Source organism: Bubalus kerabau, chromosome 4 (assembly GCF_029407905.1).
Source record: "Bubalus kerabau isolate K-KA32 ecotype Philippines breed swamp buffalo chromosome 4, PCC_UOA_SB_1v2, whole genome shotgun sequence".
Classification (NCBI taxonomy): domain Eukaryota; kingdom Metazoa; phylum Chordata; class Mammalia; order Artiodactyla; family Bovidae; genus Bubalus; species Bubalus kerabau.
Window position 1 is genome coordinate 53732294 of NC_073627.1, and position 22343 is coordinate 53754636.

At 36.0% G+C, this 22343-nt stretch overlaps 1 protein-coding gene and 1 pseudogene across 6 annotated transcripts in view; one reads left to right on the plus strand and one right to left on the minus strand.

Annotated features, from left to right (window-relative positions):
- The window catches only part of VMP1 (vacuole membrane protein 1), a 130163-nt gene that overhangs the window by 53100 nt on the left and 54720 nt on the right, over positions 1-22343 (minus strand). For all 6 annotated transcript variants that reach the window (XM_055577461.1, XM_055577458.1, XM_055577459.1 and 3 more), the window contains one exon: positions 18052-18183. In XM_055577461.1, coding sequence (XP_055433436.1) covers positions 18052-18183 — 132 coding nt within the window. The remainder of the gene's footprint in view (positions 1-18051; positions 18184-22343) is intronic.
- LOC129649712 (40S ribosomal protein S3a-like) lies at positions 6621-7366 on the plus strand (annotated as a pseudogene).

The window sequence follows — 22343 nt, forward strand, 5'->3', positions numbered from 1 at the left end:
AAATAAAATATCTTGTCCAATTTCTTATTCAGAGACTCTGTGAGCTCAGTTTAAGCACAACATAACAAGTAAGGGGATAAGAGGCTTTCATTTAGTTTCTAATTTCAAAAAGAGAAGAGCAACATAGTAATATCAAAGAAGGAAGAGGGCTATAAAACAGGAAGGAGTGAAGGAAGGAAATGCATTAAGAATTGAAAATCTATCAAATCTGCCTTGTACAACTAATTGGTTTACCAAATACTCTACGAAAAGTGGGTAATGGTAGATGAGGTTACTATTTCTGAATGCCAGTTCTTAATCAACATATTCTTGTCTCCAGAAAATAAGAGGAAATTTTTTAGTTATTTACACCTGTAATGGTCACCATAGCATTATTACTTATCTTAAAAGTAAGTGAAGTCGCTCAGTCGTGTCTGATTCTTTCTGACCCCATGGACTGTAGCCTACCAGGTGCCTCCGTCCATAGGATTTTCCAGGCAAGAGTACTGGAGTGGGTTGCCATTTCCTTCTCCAGGAGATCTTACCGACCCAGGGACTGAACCTGGGTCTTCTGCGTGGCAGGCAGACCCTTTACCATCTGAGCCACCAGGGAAGCCCACTTATCTTAAAACTCACAAATCAACTATTGGGTGGTCTAGGAGGAAGAAGAGATAGAAAAAGTAAGGTTTTAGGTGGCCTTCTTAGGGGCTTACCCTCAGCATTTGTTAACATTTTCAGATAAAAAGTAGAGAACCTTTTTTGGAAGGTCCAGGTAACCATTCAGAGCTTTTTCCTCCCAGTCCTATCACTTCATGGCAAAGAGAAGGGGAAAAAGTGGAAGCGGTAACAGATTTTTTTATCCTGGGCTCCAAAATCACTGTAGATGGTGACTCTAGCCATGAAATTAAAAGATGCTTGCTTCTTGGAAGGAAAGCTATGACAAACCTAGCCAGTGTATTAAAGGGCAAAGACATCACTTTGCCAACAAAGGTCTGTATAGTCAAAGCTATGGTTTCCCAGTAGCCATGTACGGATATGAGAGTTGTACCATAAAGAAGGCTGAATACGGAAGAACTGATCCTTTCAAATTGTGGTGCTGGAGAAGACTCTTCAGAGTCCCCTGGAATGCAAAATCAAGCCAGTCAACCCTAAAGGAAATCAATCCTGAATATTCATTGGAAGGATTGATGCTGAAGCTGAAGCTCCAATACTTTGTGTGAAAAGGTGACTCATTGGAAAAGATCCTGATGCTGGGAAAGATTGAAGGGAAAAGGGGTGGCAGAGGATGAGATGGTTGGAGTGGCCTCAATGGATATGAATTTGAGCAAACTCTGGGAGATAGTGAAGAGCAGAGGAGACTGGCATGCTGCAGTCCATGGCGTTGCAAAGAATCAGACCTGACTTAGTTACTGAACAACAACAGCATAGTCCAAGTCATCAGCAGTAAAACCTGCCAGTATCTGCTGCTTTTTTTCCTCTCTCTATCCCTGCTTAGATTTCTGTTGAAAAGAAACCATATGGTGATTTTTAGGAAGGCAGGCAGGCAGGCATCCACTCCAATCAGTGCCTGCCGGCCTCTACTTGAAATAACAATGAACACTGTTGCCCAAGAAGAACAACAGTGCTCTAGACATTCAGGGAAAATGTCTGAGTATGCAAGATTTATTAGAAATGACACATTACACAAGTAATGCATTTTTCTTTTCTTCTCTTTTTCCTGTCTGAAGCCAGTATCTCCTCATGTGATCTCCTCATGTCTCACCAGACAGGGTATTTACCAAATCTTATTTGATGCTAGAGAAGGAAAAAAATCACCCTCTATTTTTAGCTTTTATAATTGATTGTATTTTGGTTACAAGTAACTAATAAATAACTTTTATTTCCAGATTCAAACTGGAATTTAAAAAACAAAAATCACATGACAATCTGCTGTGTATGTAAGAACAAGAAAATGAGTCTGTGAAAGTGAAAAAGAAAAAACTAAAAATGGTTGAGATAAACTTAAACATGCAAAGCTATGAATACCAAGTCAGTACAGAATTTACAAAGCTGTCAGGGACAGGAAATTTAAAGACTGAAAACAAAGGATAAAGATAAATGGGATCATCTCTATGATGAAAATGCAAATAGTAGGATTCTTTCCTAAGACAGAACCAATCATCCCACTAAACAAGTTTATAAATGGTCCTGGAAAAAGGAACAGAGCTTAAGTTCCAAATCTATAGTTGAAATTAGAATTTTAAGGTAGCAAGTGCCAAAATCGTGGCAATAAATTTAAGGATCATGTAAACTTGAGAAGGAGGAAACATGGCAGGTAAGTTTCAAAGTGGACAACAGTAGGAGAACACATTTAGGGATTATTTAAATATAAAATGATGGATTACGAATGTTTTAAGTTATGAACAAAGGAAAGGAAACTGAGTGTGGTCTCCCAAGTAAACAGTTTATTAAAGTAAACAATTTATTAAAAAAATTAGCAAAATTCATTGCTAAACAGGTCTGCAGTTGTAGAAATCTGAAAACACACAAATATATAAATAGTAAAAAATCATGTGCAGTTCTGACAACTTCATGTTAGAAAAGATATAAAAGAATTAGATAAAGATACCTGGGGGAATTAAAATGATCAAAGGGTTTTGGGGATATTAGATATAAAAAGTAAACAATTATTTTCTCTAGAAAGGCTGAAAAGGTAACTGACATTTCTAAGTTATGAAAAGAGGATGAAAATTTATGAAAAGAAGAAAAGGGAAGTGTTTAAAAAAAAAAAACTTACAATACTAGAATGAGGGTTGCACCCTTTATAAGATGAAACAGGGAAATTTAAAACAAACTAACGGAAGCACAGATTTAAATAACAGCCTATAAACTTACTGAAGTCTTTACTTCAAGAAGTAGTAAAAATATAAGTTTTCGTAAGTTTTGATAAATTATTGGATGAAGACCCCTATCAGGGAATGTGGAGAAGGAAGTCTATAGAGTACATGCCTACTTTTGAGGGGAGAAATGAACTAATGACCATGCCCACTTCCACATAACTCCTTAGTTTAAGAGCAGGATAGTCATGTTACATTATAAGGCCCAAGACAGGAAAACGGGAAGAACACTTCCAAGAAATATTTCCTTAAATACTCAGCAAGAGAGAATTCCAGATCTATTATGATAAACCAAGAACCTTGACTAATTAGAAACAAAATCACCTTTTGAAATAGGAAATGAGCAGTCCATGTCTTGAATCAACTCTCATCTTAGGCCAGAATCCCTAGGAGCATTCAGCAGATACAACAGAGGGTGGGTTTGTATTTAGCGTATTACTGATTTGCAAACCACGAGCAAAAGCACAGTATACATGAAGTCCATCAGTCCAAGTTTCAGTGAAAGGGGCCTTTCTAAAGGCACTTTACAAAAGGTCTTTGAAAGACAAACCTGAATAAAATCTTTAAATGAGTTTAACAAAGGTAACCTAATGCCTGTTCACTGCTTGTCTCCCCACCCCATATCTGTAAACAGGTGTGCAAATGAGAAGAACAAAGCAGACATATAACAAATTATATTTTTCTCCAGTGTTTAAAGCAAACTAACAAGAAAAATCTTAAACATTACTCATTGCTTTGAAAATGACTGTGTTAATCTCTATTTTCATTTTTAAATCATCTAATTTCAACTAGAATTGCCTGATCTTCAAATGTTTCTCTTCTAGAATATAAATAATTTTAAACTTCCATTATTCTGTAGTAGTCTTTCCTGTGAGAAATAATTAGCTCAAAATTTTCTATCATGTTCTTTTCCCTAAATTGATTTTGTTACAAAAAAAAAAGGTAAGCAGAATAAAACTGATTTTTAGGAGGTTTAATTTAAATGCATTTATTACATTTATGTTTAAAATAAAAGTCAGCCCAAGATGAAGTGATGAAACACAGAAATGAACAGGTGGATTTAGGAATATGCACAAGGAGCAGACTAAGTTTCCCAATGGTCATTCATTCGGCAGTTTGTGTCAAACTGCAAAACTCTCTTTCCCATTAATACCATTCTAAGAATGGGTTAAAGAAACAGAAGAGTCGGAAAAGGAAGAAAGATCAAAAGTCTGGGAGTGGAATGGAGAGAGAAGAATTCAAAATAAAGTGAAACCTTCCCGAGAAAGCAAATAAAATGAGGCATTAAGAATTCCACCATACCTATGCTACATGTGCTTAAAAAAACTACAACTACATAACTATTTTAAGTGCTACCTTTTCTTGTTGAACCAAATGTAAGTGACCTTTATGTACCCAAAGCTAACAGTGCTAGTAGTCGCAATATCCTGCAACAGAATCCTTCAAAAGAGACCACTTGGAATTGCTTAATCTTGATGGTACTTAGTGGTAAAATCATGAGCCAGCTCTGAAAGAAGATCTAGCAGGCCTGCCTTTTCATAAACTTAACGTTGTTGGGTGTGGTTGGTTGATTCTGAAAAGAGAAACTACAATAAGCCTTGGTAGCTTTGACACAGCCTTTAAATGATAAAATAAATGGGTTTAATGTGTCTCTCATGTTTATTATGGTAAAGTTGATCAGTTTAACCCTTTGCAAACAAGCAAGGGATCTTGAAAGCAGGAAGCTTTTCTGTGGAACTCCTGATGCAACACAAACCATAGCAGTTACTGCAAAGCTTAATGCAAACCCTCTAGAGTCCACGTTGACAAATTCTTTAACAAGCCCTGTGGTTACAGGGAAGCTGGTTTCACTCTGACTCACTCCTACTCAAACAGTTTACTGGAAATGAAGGGGAGGGGGAATTTTCAGAGAAGTCATGTGATGGCCAGACAAACCACAGCCAGTAAAGGTTCAACAGAGTCAAAAACAGGTCCCAGCAACAACCGACACCCAGAGTGTTCAACTGGCACTAAATTATATGAAAATGAGTCCTGGTGGGTTTCTGATCATCCACACCATGAAGTCGCTCATAAATCTCTGTATATATTATAAAAGAACAGACACTTCACAGAGGGAAAAACCAGCAGGCATTGACACGGTCTGTGCAACTACAAACACTTAATAGGAAAATGTGCTTAACAAAAAAACGGCATCACAGGAATGTTAAAGCCTTCAGTGAGTGTGTAAATAATCATTATTAAATGCTTTCTCATTGTCTCTAACCTCAAATGATCAAACATACATTCTATCATTAGCAAAAAAAAAGTAAAATTAAAAACCCCTTTAATTATCACCTTGTGCTTTGAGGGGATGTTCACTGACTACACTACACTCAGTATCTTGTAATGACCTACAATGGAAAAGAATCTAAAACACACACACACACAAAACTAAATCACTTTGCTGTAGACTGAGACACTGTAAATCAACTATACTTCAATATAAAAAAAGAGAACAGTACAACTGATAAACTTTTTTGGTTCTTAAGTTATGTGTTTTCACTAAATAAAATAATGTAAATAACCTGAAATTTCTGAATAGGATATAGATCTTATTAAGTCAAAAAAGGGTATTTTTAGCCTCAAATATATTCAATACACACTAGTCAAAGTTATCAGTACTTAAACTTAACTTGGGGACTCAGTTTCAATAAATCAGACTAAGTGTAAGTGGCAAGTATTAATTAATTTAAATACTGCTGTCCTAAACAGAAGCTAAGAAAAGCTCCCTTAAAATAAAATAAAATCCAGAAATTACAAAATAGCTTTTGAGGAACTACTTAATCTAAGGTGATGTACAGAATCACGAATTATACCCAATAAAAAGACAAGCTAACCACGATTAATATGGAGGGGAATACTGTATTCTTTTAAAAGATGAAATTCTAGGAAATTTAAATTTCTTATTTCTAACTCAATTCTCAATTTTCTATAGTGACAGGAATAATAAGAAACGGTAACTTTCACAGTCAGCAACCTAATATCTTGCAAAAAAGAATCCAAGTAGCTAGGTCACTTGGACAGATGTCATTTAGGAAAGCAAACTTATTCAAAGCATATTCTTCTAAATAAATATGTACAACATTCCTACCCTATTGTGTAAGTTTTAAACACAGAAATACCACAATCACCCCCATGTTCCCATTCCCCATTACTTCAATAACCCTGGCTGACCTAACCTTTTAGGGTACATGAAGCAAATAAGTTACTTTATTTTTTTCTAAAACTCTTTTATTCCAATGTCTTTAATTTTTCTTTCCTTTGGTCATGCAGCTTATAGAATAAACAAGTCACCACAATAACCTTCATTTTTTCCCCTAAAGCACAGAACTTTACAAGCTTTGTTTTACTAAATGTGAATTAAAAATTATGTCATCTAACTTAATGATGTCTACTATATCATCTGCAACTCTTGCTTTCATATGACTTTTTTTGGCTGCACCACGAGGCAAGTGAAACTTCTTTAACCAGGAATCAAATTCATGCCCCACTGAGGTGCAAGTATGGAGGCTTAACTGGACCACCAGGGAAGTGCTCAGATAAACTTTTTTTTTTAATGAAAGATTCTTTAAATTCTATAGTGCTTTGTAATCAGATGATTATTAAACTCAAAGATGGAAAACAATTAAATCTTTTTTACGTAAGAGGATTTCTGTGTTGAAAATATTTTATATTTTATTTTGTGGTGGAATAAGATTAAACGCTCCCTTTTGACTGAGCAGCAACATGGCAGTTTGCCAGATTAAGCACCTTACAAAAGGTAGCAAAAAGGGAGACTAGAGGAAAAGTGGTTGATCCATGTTCTAAGAAAAACTGGAATGATGTGAGAAAGCACCAACTATGTCCAACATAAAAATATTGCAAAAACTGGTCATGAGAACTCAAGGAACCAAAATCACATTGGACAGCAAGGGTCATGTTTCTGAAGTGAGCTTAGCTAATCTGCAAAATGATGAAGTTGCATTTAGAAAATTCAAGCTAATTACTGAGGATGTTCAGGGCAAAAATTGGCTGATTTTCATGGCACAGGTCCTGCTTGTGACAAAATGTGTTCCATGGTCAAAAAACGGCAGCCCATGAGTAAAGTTCGTGTTGATGTCAAGATTACCAATCGTGATGAGCTTCATTTAGGCTCTGTTGGTTTTACTGAAAAGCAGTAAACAACCAGACTTGGAAAACCTCACACTCAGCACCAACGGATCTGCCAAAACCAGAGGATGACCTGAAAGAAACTGTCAATAAACTGAGTCCAGACAGTTTTGGAAAAGACATGGAAAACGCTTGCCAATCTATTTATCTGCTCTATGATGTCTTTGTTAGAAAAGTAAAATTGCTTTTTTCCCAAGTTTGAATTGAGAAAACTCATGTTTCATGATGAAGGTAGTAATTTTGGAAAAGCAACTGGGAAAGAGACAGGGACTAAAGTTGAACAAGCTGATGGATATCAGTTACCAGTCTAGAAATCTGTATAAAATTCGGACTTGTAAGAGTGACAATAAAAAATCTTATTTGTGATGCTAATAAAAAAGCATGAATATTAAATGAACATGTTTCATGTAACTGTACATTTTCTCTCTTAACTGATATTTCCAGTTCATTCAAAGAATCTACCACTTGAGTAGTATGTGCAAGACCATGCAGGTGCTGCCAAAAATACTTCTTTTGTGGTCTTCTCTCATGGAACTTATAAGCTCCTGGGTAAGAAGAGAAAAGCCTAAAAGTAGTTCTAAAAGAAGGCAGAAAGTGACATAAGAAAAATATAGCAAGAGATGATTTCCAGGGAATGGGAAGATTTTTTCTTTTTTAAACACGTGCCCTCTTCCAGGTGGATAATGCTGCTAATTATACTGTTTAGGGAGAAAATTCACAACTTTGGGCTGATCCGGGAAAAGCTGGCCTGGACAGCCTTGCAGCAGGATGTGACTGAGGTAAGGATCACCCCCTTTCTCAGAATCCTGAGGCTTTCTTACGAGTTGGGTCAGACTACAACCTGAACAGGAAGATTTTTGAGCAGCAATGTTTCACGACCAGAGGTATTTTTCAGAAAATTATTTTTGCTGCTTTATTTGGAAACAGACTGGGGGAAACAGGGCTGGAAGAGGAGATCTATTAGAGAGTCACTAGAAATGTTCAGGGGAAAGGTGATAAAGGCATGAACCAGCAGTAGTAAGGGAAAAGAGAGGAGAGATTTGAAGATACTGTGGCAATAAGTAGAATCAACAGGCCTTGAACGATACTGGATATGGGAGGTGAGGCTGGCATCAGAGACTTAGATTTTGACTCCAAGTGACTATGAGGATGGTGATATCATTAACAGAACAAAGGAGAAAAAAATCATAAAGAGAATAATTAAATCTTGCATGAAATAGTTCACAAGGCACATAAACAGGTCTCTAGACCTAACTTTCATAAATGATGCTAGAATTGTTCAAGGTCATAGGAAGCTACATTCATTCATGTCTACCTCCCAGAGACATCTAGTAAAAACATGATAGGAAGCCAAGGGCAAAAGGAAGTCAGCTTAGTGGAAAAACACTGCCTAATCTCGCTCTTGTGTCACAAAAATAAAGTAGGTACCATAAAGAATCAGAATTTAAATAAATGCATTAATAATCTTTTTTTCCTCCCCTAAATACCTATAGAACAAAATCCAACCATCAGTCCAAACTGGAATTTAGGTAAATACTTAGCTTTAAAATTGTTACCTAGAAACAATTTCCTATAAAAGCATCTACATCCTTTAACAGAGGTGGAGAGCACATGGTAAGGCAACGACAGCCAAGGCTTTTTTTTCACTCTTCCTGCTGATAAACTCAATTCTACCACAGGGCTTTACCTTCAAAAATAAAAAACACATTTCCCACCTCATGTCATTTTACTTAATTTGCTATTTTACCTAATTTGCTGTTCTAGCTAAAATTGATCCAACTTTTTACTATTTTATTGACCTTGTCAAGTTCGGAGTTCTACAGAACACCATCTATGAGGAAATTCCAGCACCAAAGTCAGACAAAATTTTGCATCTTTATGAAACTGATTACTATAAAAACTTTCAAATCCCAATCGATAAACTATAGCTAAAAAGATGTTAGGATTATAGATTACCAAATAAAAATATTTTTATATACCATTAATAACTATCTACAAAAATATAATATTCAATTTATAACAACAAAATCTAAGAGAAAACTATCATGTTAAAATCACTGGGACAACTGTGTCAGAACAATACACAAATAGGTAATGACTTGAAAAAGAGAAATTTAGATTTCTGTATTATATGATAGGTAAAAATATTTTAATACATAAAAGATTTAAATGTAAAAGAATAAAACCATAAAAGGACTAAAAGGAAATGCACCAGAATATCATAATCATAAGGGTTCAGGAAGGTAATTTTACGCATAACTCTAAAAGGAAACATCTAAGGTAATGGAATAAAGATAAAATGTAAACTTCCTTATCTAAAAAGCAAAACATGGTAAAACACACAATAAACAATAAGGAAAAATTACTGGAAGCATATGACAAAAAGAATCACCTTAAAAATGTCCATCAATAGGAAAATGAAAAATGCACTAAAAACAAAAAAAAAGGGTAAACTAAAAAAAAAAAAAGGGTAAAAAAAAAGGGTAAACTAGATGAAGGTCTTTTTTCCTTTTTTTGTTTTTCTGTAGTTTCAAAATTTTATACAATAAACATACTTTGCAGTCAAAAAGAAAATTATTAAAAAAAACCAAAGATGTAGAAAATAGTTGATGACACTGAAAAATGTTCATTATGTTTTTATTTTCAAAACAAGTCAAAATAATAGATAGAATACAATTCACTTACAAATATTTACAGGAAAAAGAATGAAGGATGAAAAGATTTTTTGAAAGTATACAAATATCAATTTTCTACAATAAGTTGTATATAATCACTTTGTAATAAGAACACTCCAAGCCAGGCTTCAGCAATATGTGAACCGTGAACTTCCTGATGTTCAAGCTGCTTTTAGAAAAGGCAGAGGAACCAGAGATCAAATTGCCAACATCCGCTGGATCATGGAAAAAGCAAGAGAGTTCCAGAAAAACATCTATTTCTGCTTTATTGACTATGCCAAAGCCTTTGACTATGTGGACCACAATAAACTGTAGAAAACTCTGAAAGAGATGGGAATACCAGACCACCTGATCTGCCTCTTGAGAAATTTGTATGCAGGTCAGGAAGCAACAGTTAGAACTGGACATGGAACAACAGACTGGTTCCAAATAGGAAAAGGAGTACTTCAAGGTTGTATATTGTCACCCTGCTTATTTAACTTCTATGCAGAGTACATCATGAGAAACGCTGGACTGGAAGAAGCACAAGCTGGAATCAAGATTGCCGGGAGAAATATCAATAACCTCAGATATGCAGATGACACCACCCTTACGGCAGAAAGTGAAGAGGAACTCAAAAGCCTCTTGAGGAAAGTGAAAGTGGAGAGTGAAAAAGTAGGCTTAAAGCTCAACATTCAGAAAATGAAGATCATGGCATCTGGTGCCATCACCTCATGGGAAAGAGAGGGGGAAGCAGTGGAAAAAGTGTCAGACTTTATTTTTTGGGGCTCCAAAATCACTGCAGATGGTGACTGCAGACATGAAATTAAAAGATGCTTACTCCTTGGAAGGAAAGTTATGACCAACCTAGATAGCATATTCAAAAGCAGAGACATTACTTTGCCAACAAAGGTCCATCTAGTCAAGGCTATGGTTTTTCCTGTGGTCATGTATGGATGTGAGAGTTGGACTGTGAAGAAGGCTGAGCGCCGAAGAATTGATGCTTTTGAACTGTGGTGTTGGAGAAGACTCTTGAGAGTCCCTTGGACTGCAAGGAGATCCAACCAGTCTATTCTGAAGGAGATCAGCCCTGGGATTTCTTTGGAAGGAATGATGCTAAAGCTGAAACTCCAGTACTTTGGCCACCTCATGTGACGAGCTGACTCATTGGAAAAGACTCTGATGCTGGGAGGGATTGGGGGCAGGAGGAGAAGGGGACGACAGAGGATGAGATGGCTGGATGGCATCACCGACTCGATGGACATGAGTCTGGGTGAACTCTGGGAGTTGGTGATGGACAGGGAGGCCTGGCGTGCTGGGATTCATGGGGTCGCAAAGAGTCGGACACCACTGAGCGACTGAACTGAACTGAATAAGAACACAATTTTAAAGATCAGTATTAAATGTGTTATGATATATATGTTGAAAAAGTACCTAAGACTAATACATATGGTATGATTTTAGTTTTTATTAAAAAAAGTTATCCATACAAAGAAAATAGTCTAGAATATGGTGGTTATTATCCTACTTTGGGGAGCAGATGTGTGTGGGTTTTCACTTTTTAATACTTCTGGAAAGTGTCAATCTATAAGCCTTAACACAGTATGTAAATATGCAAACCTGGAAACAGTAACAGAAGTAATGAGCCTAAGACAACTTTGTTACTAAAAACATAAAAAATGTTTGCAACATCACTGATTTAAGAAATAAAGCGACAAAATTGTTGTAAATTTATTTGCAGAGTGAAAATAAAAAGCAAACACAAGGATGTATTCCAAAAGTGTATGAAAACAACTGAAGTATCTTCCTTGGATCTAGTAATATTCCACAGTGTTAAGTAAGAACAAACAAAAGCGAAAATCTTATATCTGACAAACTTATTTTATAAAACTCTTCAGTGACTCATGAATTAAAACATTAGTACTCTCAGCCAATATAAAATGTGGCAACTGGCAACAACCCGCCCCAACTATTCTTCACCCGCAAAATAAATAAAAGTTGGGACTCCCTCCTGGCTCAGTGCTAAAGATTCTGCCTGCCAATGTAGGAGATGCGGGTTTGATCCCTGATCTGGGAAGATCCCACACGCTGCAGGGCAGCTAAGCCCATGCACCACAAGTACTGAGAGCCCAGGAGCCACAACTACTGAAGCCCTTGTACCCTAGAGCCTGTGCTCAGCAACGAGAGAGGCCACGGGCATGAGAAGCTTTTTACCACAACCAGAGAGCAGACCCCACTTTACACAACAAGAGAAAAACCTGCGAAGCAACGCAGACCCTGCATGGCCACAAACAAACAAACAAATAAGCATTTAAAAAAAAGTGAAAAGCCTCATAAAACCTCTTATCTTAACCTGGGGAGAAGTATGTAGAGATAGATATACCTATACATTGAAATCTATAGTAAAAGTCACAAAATGAATAGATACTGTTAAAAAAGGCATTAAAGGCAATAAAGAAAAGAAAAATTCAATGTAGCAAGAAAAAAATTTTTTAATCAGTTCTTCATTTCTTGTTGCCTTAACCTATATGAAAATGCTGCTATATTGGCTTACAGTAAACAAAGTGTTAATCTCAAAGTCAGAAAACTGGTTTTAGTATTGGCTCTGAGATTCCTGAGTGTTTCCTATTCAAATTGGGTAAAAAATCTTCTGCATCATGGTTGTCTTGAGGCACTTCATTCAAGTTCCTTATAGATAGATTCTCATGAAATTAATCAAAAGAAAATTGATAGGGAAGATGACAAAATTGTTAGGGATGATTACTTTTATTAAACTATTTTACTTATTATTTCTAGTTTATATATGTTAACTATATATGGGATGTTAACTGTAGTTAACTAGATGTTAACTATAATTTGGGATATAAATTTTAAATAAAATGTTCATAAAGAGTATATAATTCTGATGCTGTTCAGTCGCTAAATGTGTCTGACTCTTTGTGACCCCATGGACTGCATGATGCCAGGCTCCTCTGTCCTCCCTTATCTCTGGGAGCTTGCTCAAATTTCTCACTAAAGAACATGAAACAGAGGTATATATTTTGTTTACTTGATTTTTTAATACAAGCAAGTATGAAATTAGGGAGTTTACCCTAAAATAGTGATGGTAATTACTGGCTTTATAGGACAAAAACAGTTAAACCTTATAACCATCAGAAGTGTTGTGTACAATTTAAAACAAAGTAGAATTAGAGAAGATCTATTCTAAAAGTAATCAAAATAATTATGGTCATAAGGGATGAAGGAAAAAGATTACTATGCTAATGGTAGATAAAGATTTAGAGTCTTCAAGATGCAAAAGTCTTTAAGAGCTCAAATTACATGAATAAGATGAAGCATGATTTACTTCATCAAATTCTAGAAGACCTGAGTTTTTGGAAGTTGACAAATTTATAAAATGCATTATTTACAACCCAAGTATCAAAAAAATGTGAAGAATGAAATGCCTCATCCAGCTAATGCTCTCCTCAAGGCAGGGAGTTGCTATGTAGGGATCCATGAAAGGTATCACATAGAGTGAGACAAGGAACTCATTCTTTTTGGAAATAGCAATTCCATTTGTACACAATAAAACTCACAAGAATTTTTAAAATTGAGCCAATATGAAAAAAAAATTGAGCCAATGTGGGCCTCAATAAGCTTTCACTGGCTAATTCTAAGACAAAGCTTTACAGTTTCTCACATGAGTATATCCTCCTGCCACAGGAGAGACAACTTTTTGTTATCCGACAGGCTCATCACTTCCCTCTTTCTAGGAACCATGTCTAAATTCCTTTTCTACAATTGCTCACATTGCATGATGTCAAGATCAATTATCACCTCATTCTCCCTCCTAGAGAAATTCTAGTTGTATAGTAAGCTTTCTATGTCAAGATGACCAAATAAGACCTTTGCCCCGGGGGGAGATTAAAGACAACTGCAAATTCTTTGCTTACGCCTCGAATGGACAGGTGGGTCTAATTTCCCTTTCTCAATCTGTGCTGGCTTTAGTGACCTACTTCGTGCCAACACAACGTGGCAAAGTGACTAGGATTCCCAAGGTTATGTCACAAGAAAATTTGCATCTTTCAGAACACTTGCCAGAACTCAGGTGCCATGACATGAGGAAATCCAAGAAGCCCCATGAAGAATAACTTGAGGTCCTAAACCAAAAGTCCAAATGAACTGCAAACCAACAGCCAGAATCAACTTACCAGTTATATTAGTAAACCATTTTGGAAGTAGATACTTCAACTGACAGTCAAGCTATTTTGCCCAATTGCACAGCTGTGAGCAATATAAGCTATTCTTGTTTCAAATCACTAAATATTGGGGTGGTTTATATTCTCAGCAATAGATAACTGGAACACCTTTTATCTCAATAATAACCCCAAAGAGAAACACTGAACTCTGTCTTTGATGAAACTAGCATTAATTAATTATTAAGACAGGGGCAGATGGAAAGAAAATATTGTATCTGAGAGCCTGCAGTGAAAGACACGGAAAAGAAGCAAAGTGATTTGTATCAGTACTATAGAACTCCACAATGGATCATCATCATAACTACAGAAGAAATGAGGACAGGGCTGAAAACAAGGAGACAGTATAAATATACTTAGCACTGTGAGACAACTTCCTGCCCCAGTCCTAAAGAACACATCAACTATGGTCTCTAAACAGAAAACCAAAGGTTCTGGACTCAGGACCTGTTTGTGCAGGCACTGTCAGACTTACCACAAAGTAGGTTAAGTGAAAGTCTACTCAGTACATGAAGATCTCTAACCTGCCTTCCACAGCTTAGCTTTAGAATGTCAAGAGCAAGCTTTATAATCCCTAGGCAAGAAAACAGAAGACCCATCACTAGAAAAACTGAACTATCCCAAAGGAAAGATGGATAGGAACTGAACACAGAGGTTCCAATAAACCAGGTGGCCTCAACATACAAAGTTCCCATTCAGCTTTATGTGCTTTATTTTTATATATAATATAAATAGAAAAAGAAGATCACCAGGCTTTGGGGAAAGCTTCCAACAGGAAACAGAACAGACAAAGGGGGAAAAAAAATGCCCAGAGTACTGAAAACTTGAAGAAACTAAATATCTTCAAAAAGATAAGCCATTTTGGGGGAAGTATAATACATATTGCTTTTTCAAAATAAATACATGACAGTGGGAAAACATTTTAATATTAAATTAGAGAAAAAAAGTTGAAGAAATTGGATACAAAGTCAAATGAGATAAATATTAGGAGGAAACTTATAAAGAAAAATAAAAAAGATATGATATAGATCCCATTATCAAAATAATAAATTCCAGATAGTAAGAGTAGAGACCAAAGATGGTAAATTGACACACAAAAAATACAAGAAAGTTTCCCAAAACTAGAGGACACTAGGTTGACAAGTTTCCTGAGTGCCTAGCAGAATAAATTTTAAAAAGACCATATCTCAGACTTCCCTAGAGGCCTGGTGGTTGGAGTATGCAGGACAACGCAGGGTACATGGGTTTGATCCCTGGTCTGGGAAGATTCCACATGCCGCGGGGCAACTAAAGCCCATGCACCACAGCAACTGAGCCCGAGCTGCAACTACTGAAGCCTGCATGCCCTACGGCCTGTGCTCTGCAACGAGAAGCCTGTGCAAAACTAGAGAGTGGCCCCTGCTCACTGCAACAAGAGAAAGCCCATGTACAGCAATGAACACCCAGCACAGCCAAAAAAATAACAGAACAATAAAACTCGAGTTCTGATTAAAAAAAAAAGACCCCTATCTCAGATAATGAATCTAAAAGCTTCTAGAGAAAAAAACCAAAACAACCAAAAAGACTAACTACAGAGAGTGCTCAGCATGGCATTGGGCTTCCCTGGTACATCAGGTGGTAAAGAATTCTCCGGCAATGCAGGAGACCCAGGTTTGATCCCTGGGTTGGGAAGATCCCCTGGAGAAGGAAATGGTAACCCACTCCAGTATTCTTGCCTGGGAAATCCCATGGAAAGAGGAGCCTGGTACAGACAGTGAGGTCCCAAAAGAGCTGGACAAGACTTAGCAACTAAACAGCAAAATCAAGAAAGGGGAAGATAAGTGATCCAAATCAGGAGAAAAATAATAGTGCAGAGGGTTTTTAAAAAAAAAAAAAAAAAAAAACACCAAATACAGACTGGAATAGGAGCATGCAGGAATCCAGAGTGATGACCCCAAGAAAAAAACAGAGTTGATAAATTAATTTGTGTTACCAAGTGGAAAGTGATGCTGGAAGAGTTTCACAAAACTGGTAGAAAGAAGACACTGAAGAAACTATACAAGTGAAAAAATGATTTGACTTCAACTTGCTGATTTTATATAGATAAAAGGTTTTGATATGTTAAATGACATGTAATAATTAGTGTCACAAAGGACAGAGGTATCAGTTAGCACAAATGGGGATACTCAACCATCTATGGACATTGTTTCAGTAAATGGAATTTACTAGCGGTGCTGCCATTCTGAGTTCTGGTTCCAGCCTTACTTCTAAGCATGTAAAATTAGGGCAGTTAACCATTTCTACGACCAGTGTATTCTCTTGGAAAACTTCTGTTAGCCTTTGCCCTGCTTTATTTTGTACTCCAAGGCCAAACTTGCCTGTTACTCCAGGATCTCTTGACTTTCTCTACTTTGGCATTCCAGTTCCCCATGATGAAAAGGACCTCTTTTTTTGGTGTTAGTTCTAGAAAGTCTTGTAGGTCTTTACAGAACTGTTCTGCTTCTTCAGCATTAGCGGTTGGGGCATAGACTTGGATTACTGTGATGTTGAATGGTTTGCCTTGGAAACGAACTGAATCATTCTGTTGTTTTTGAGACTACATCCAACTACTGCATTTTGGACTCTTGTTGACTATGAGGGCTCCATTTCTTCTAAGGGATTCTTGCCCACAGCTGTAGATAAAATGGTCATCTGAATTAAATTTGCCCATTCCCGTCCATTTTAGTTTACTGATTCCTAAAATGTCAATGCTCACTCTTTTCATCTCCTGCTTAACCACATCCAATTTACCTTGATTCATGGACCTAACATTCCAGCTTCCTATGAAATACTGTTCTTTAAATCACTGGACTTTACTTTCACCACCAGACATATCCACAACTGCAGAAGGGGTGACAGAGGATGAGATGGTTGGGTGGCATCACTGATTCAATGGATATGAGGTCTGAGCAAACTCAGGGAGACAGCGAAGGACAGGGAAGCCTGGTATGCTGCAATTCATGATATCACGAAGAGTTGGACACAATTTAGTGACTAAACAACAACAATAAACCATTTCTAGATCTGCAGTTTTCTACAAAATCAGCTATGAAGTTTTGCCTCATCAGCTATATTCACCTGACCTCTCAGCAACTGACTACCGCTTCTTCAAGCATTTCAGCATCTGCAGGAAAATGCTTCCACAACCAGCAGGAGGCAGAAAATGCTTTCCAAGAGTTCGCTGAATCCCGAAGCATGGATTTTTATGCTACAGGAATAAACAGACTTATCTCTCCTTGGCAAAAATGTGTTGATTGTAATGGTTCCTATTTTGAATAATAATGATGTGTCTGAGCCTAGTTACAATGATTCAAAATTCAAGGTCCAAAATCACAATTACATCCGCACCAACCTAGTAACACTAAGATACAGGTTGATATATATATCAAAAAAACTATATATAGTTTTTGCTCAGGTGTCGAAGGCCTCAGTCTTTTTCCCCCACAACAGTGGGTAAGTTTATCTTAATTCTCCCTTCTTGATTGGGGAATTAAGTTTCCTCTAAACATGGTAAACTATTATTTTTCAAACAAGTAATTAGACAGTTCTACTGTTTTGGGCTCACAAGTGGTCCACCTATTTATCCCCCTTATTTATTCAGTGGTCTACTCAGTAAGACTTATAAACACATAATGGACAAATAATAATGTTTCAGTTCTTTAATCTCACTGGCTACATGAATTTATCCTGGTTTAGTCTGAGTTGTCTTGTTGACTCTTTCTCTATTTCTCTAAGATCATGATTATAATCATTTTTTTTGGGCTGTGGTGGGTCTTCATTGCAGCACCGGGCTTTTCCTGGTTGTAGTGCACAGGCTTGGTTGCTGCCCTCCTCAGCATGTGAGATCTGAGCTCCCCTACCAGGGATTGAACCTGCATCCCTTGCCTTTTAAGGCAGAGTCTTAATCACTGGACCACCAGGCAAGTCTCTATAATTATTTTTTATGATTCAGCTTTTCTAAATATTTTACACTAAACCATGTATGATTTTTTTTTTTTTACACTGGCAGTTTTCTTATTTGGAGAAACTATTAAAAATTTTACCTTAATCATAACCTGTTTATGAGATAATTAGCTATTTCCCCCCCACTGATCTTACTTGTGCAGTCTCTGCATGTTCCAGCATTTCTTCAAATTCCTGATACTCTTCATCATCTGGTTCAGCACCTGAGAGGCGAGCTGCCCTGGCCATGAAATATGGAGGTAGCTCTCCAATTGCTGTACCAATACCCTACATAAAAAGAACAAAACATTTACATGAGATTTTCTCAACACAGTGATGCAAAGCAGATTAAATCTTTAATTTTCAATATCACCAAAAGCATGTTAAGATGTATGTATTAGGAAGGAAAAGACATGCTACATGATCAGGAGGACATGAGTTTGAATCCTGACCTTAATTAATACGGATCTACACAATGCTTGGCCACATGGCATACATTGAATTCTCAGGCAATCCTGGGTACACTGCAGATTGTAAATGAATGTTAGTTAGTTCTCCAGCATCTCTACTTATATCCTCTGCTCTTATTTTTACATCTCTTTTCATTTTATTAATTCTAGAAATAGCTCACAGTTTTCTAGACTTCTGAAGTATAGCTGATTTGTAAATTTAGTTTCAAGTGTAAAACACAGTGATTCAAAATTTTTATAGATTATATTTAAAGTTATTTTAAAGTTATTATTATTTGACTCTTTCATTACCCCTATAATACTAGGCCTCCCCCTCGTTACTCTTATCGTCCTATTTCCTAGCTTATTATTCCCCACATCAGACTAGTAAACAACCGCCTCATCTCCTTCAACAATGAAAACTTCAACTTGTATCAAAACAAATAAAGGGAATCCACAACACCAAAGGACAAACATGGACACTAATACTAATGTCCTTAATCCTATTCATTGGATCAACGAATCTACTGGGCCTACTGCCTCACTCATTTACACCAACCACACAACTCTCAATAAACCTGGGCATAGCCATCCCCCTATGGCCTATTTTTCTTGTAGCTTATTTATTTTATACACAATAGTTTGTACCTCTTAATCCCCTATGGCTATCTTGCTCCCTCCTTCCCCTCTTCCCTCTCCTGACTAGCAACCACTAGTTTTATCTGAAATTGTTTTGTTATAACCCCTTATTTTTAAAAATTTATACATAAATATATATTCATACACGGTTATTTTTGTCAGTCTTCCTACCTTTTTCAAATGATTTGCTAATGAGCACTCGCTAGTATAGCTCTTAGATATATATTTTCTAGGAAATCTTCTTGTATTTAGGATGTTACTTTAATCCCAGTAGCAAATTTTTTTTTGTGTGTGTGCAGAGTTAACAAACTGTGGTCAGGAAGCCCCCTGAAATCTCAACATTAGGATGGATAAATTTTCACCACAGGAAAAATGTTGATTTCCTCAGGACATTGAGTGACTCATGTTTCAGTCACTTTGTGGATTCTTGTTTTTGAAGAGAATTTTTTTTTTTTTCAATCATCTTAGGATATAAGGATGAAAACAAAGGTAAACAAAGGTAAAAGAATCAGGAACTTGGTTTGAACTTAAATGGCTGAAATACAGGATAGATAATAATTCAAGAGACCTATAGTACCCAGGAAAATTCTTAACTTGAGCCACCCTTCTCTGCCCTGAGTCATAGTGAATGAAAAAGCTTTGGTAGTTTTCAGAAGCAACTTTAGGTCTTTTTGTTTGCTCTGTCCTATGGCTCTGCCTGCTAATGCCCTGATAAGAATCCTCAAGGAACATTATCAAATTCAAGCATCCCGTGATCACAGTGTTATACTCCAGTGTGTAAAATCAACGATCTCCAAGTGTAACTGCATTATCTACATGTGAGCCAAGAGTGAACAAAAGAATATACTTAAGTGCCACAAGAATAAGACTAGTTAAATACCTAGCTAAAGAACAGAGGAAGGGGAGAGACATACACAGAGAAAGGTACTGGAAGAAAGCATAAATCATATTCTTTGAAACAAGAAAAGTTAACTTTGCCTCCTCTCGAGGATGTTAGAGAATTAATTATTTTAAAAACTGGTAAATAAAGAGAAACAGTCAATTATTTATCCTGTCTTATCTATATGGAAGATAACTCAGGGTAACCAAATTGATGATAAGGAGAAGTTTCTCTTTACAAAAGTATTCCAGTCATTAACCAAAGAAAAAATGATGCAATTGGAATGCCCCCATTTTATAAACCCCAGTAAAATAATGGACTTATATAATAATGGTGTTAATATAAACAGATAGACAGCCAGACATTATTGCACTATGTCCAGAATACACTAGACCATAAAGTATATTCTTGTAAAAAAATAATTTTCCCCCAAGCCTCTCAATCCAGCAATCAATTCTAAGGAAACAGAGAAATATATTTAAATAACACCAACTGGAATACAAACAGTAAAATTCAGCCCATGGAAAACTATACTTGACAAACAATACAGTTTCATCAACCAATCAAAGATATTGAAAAGAAAATGAAATAAATAATAAAAAAAAAAATTTGAACTCTAATTGGGTAACAGATTTAAAGAGGCTAGTAAATTCTCCTAGGTGTGACAATGTTTTTTAAGTCCTAAGGTTAATATTTACAGATAAAATATGCTATGTTACCTGGAGTATGCTTCAAGATAATTGTGAGTTGAGTGAGGAAGGGTCTAGATAAAATAGTATTAGCCACAAGTGAAAGCTGGCTAGTGAAAGCTGGGTAGCCACTAGTGAAAGCTGGGTAATAGTATATTGAATTAATTATATAACTTCCTGTACTTAAATTTTTTTATGACAAAAAGTAAGAAGAAAAGTTAATTGTAACATTTTATTCAAAACATGAACTTCTCTTCTTCTCAAATGTTCAACAGTTCTGAAAACAATCATATCATTCAAACTTACAACAGATTTTCTATAGTTAAAAGGAAGTAATAATGAACTGAAATGAAATCAAGACCTACAAACTATTTTATACTTAGTTGATCATTTTCATTGTTACATTTTAATAATTCTGTTCATGTTTTCCCATATTAGCAAAGAGATGGTGATCAGGAGCTAGTATTCTACTTTTTATGCATGTAAGTAAAAAGGAAATATAGTCTTCCAGATAGGTCCCCTCAAGACACATTATATTCTAAACACAGAAGTTGGATACCGAAGTCCCATAATTTCATGATTCTTACAAAACAATTTTATAATTCTTGCGAAGTCAACATAAAAAAAAACAAAACTAAACTGTGGAACACTATAAACTGTCAGCCTAAGTTTAATTAAGGGGAAGAAATGACTGGCTTCCTTATTGCAAAAGAAAGACAAGTGGTATTTAGTCAAGCAATAATTCAGAAAATCTTCTAAAAATTGTTGACTATATATCAATTTATTATCTTGAAGTTCCTGTTTCTTGAATTGGAGAAGAGTTTAATGTGCACAAAATATGCAAAACCAATAGAGAAACACAATAACTTCCCAGAGTGTCAATATTATGAAAAGATTTTTAGGAGGAGAAAAATCCTGAATTTTTGTACTTTCAAAAAGCTTTGTCAAGTGGAATCACAAGTAAATTACAAGCATCTTGCTCTTTTGTGTTAGGAATTATAAGTTTAATGCTAAAAATCTAGGAGTAGAATATTTTATATATGCTGACTACTCAGAAGTTATAGTAGTTTGGTATTATCAGTGTTAATAATCTTAAAAAACAAAGTCTTTTTTCCATTAAATATTCTAACTACTACAAACATGAAACAGAGGTTAAAAGCCAAAGTTTGGAGGGTAACTTGGAACCATTGAGAAACTTAAGGTTTTTACAGCAATGTTTAAAAAAATTATACCAATTCTAGTAAAATTATCAGATTGTTTTACAAACAAAAAAGAGAAAGAAAATGTGCTTCCAGTTTCCCTTGAGGTCAGTTTTAAAATGAGTTCAGGAAGGAATGAAGTTCTGATATATGCTCCAACACAGAGGAAACTTGAAAACATTACGCTAAGTGATGTAAGCCAGACATGGACAGATACTGCGTGATTTCATCTATATGGGGTATCAAGAATAGGCAATTTCACAGAGGCAGAAAGTTCAAAATTACCAGGGGCTGGGGAGAGTAGGGAACGAGGAGTTATTGTTTAACTGGTGCAGAGTTTCTGTTTGGGGATGACAAACAAGTTCTGGAAGTAGATATTGATGATGGTTATACAACACTGTGAGTATACTTAATGTCAATAAATTGTGTACATAACCTGTTATGTATATTTTACCACAATAGGAAAAAAAAACCCAAAACCAAAACCATGAATTAACTAATAAATTAGTTTACACCTCCTCACTTTATACCTTATTATCTTTAAGGAGTAAAGTGAGGTAACAGGCCAGTGGTACGACTGAGAGACTGAGCA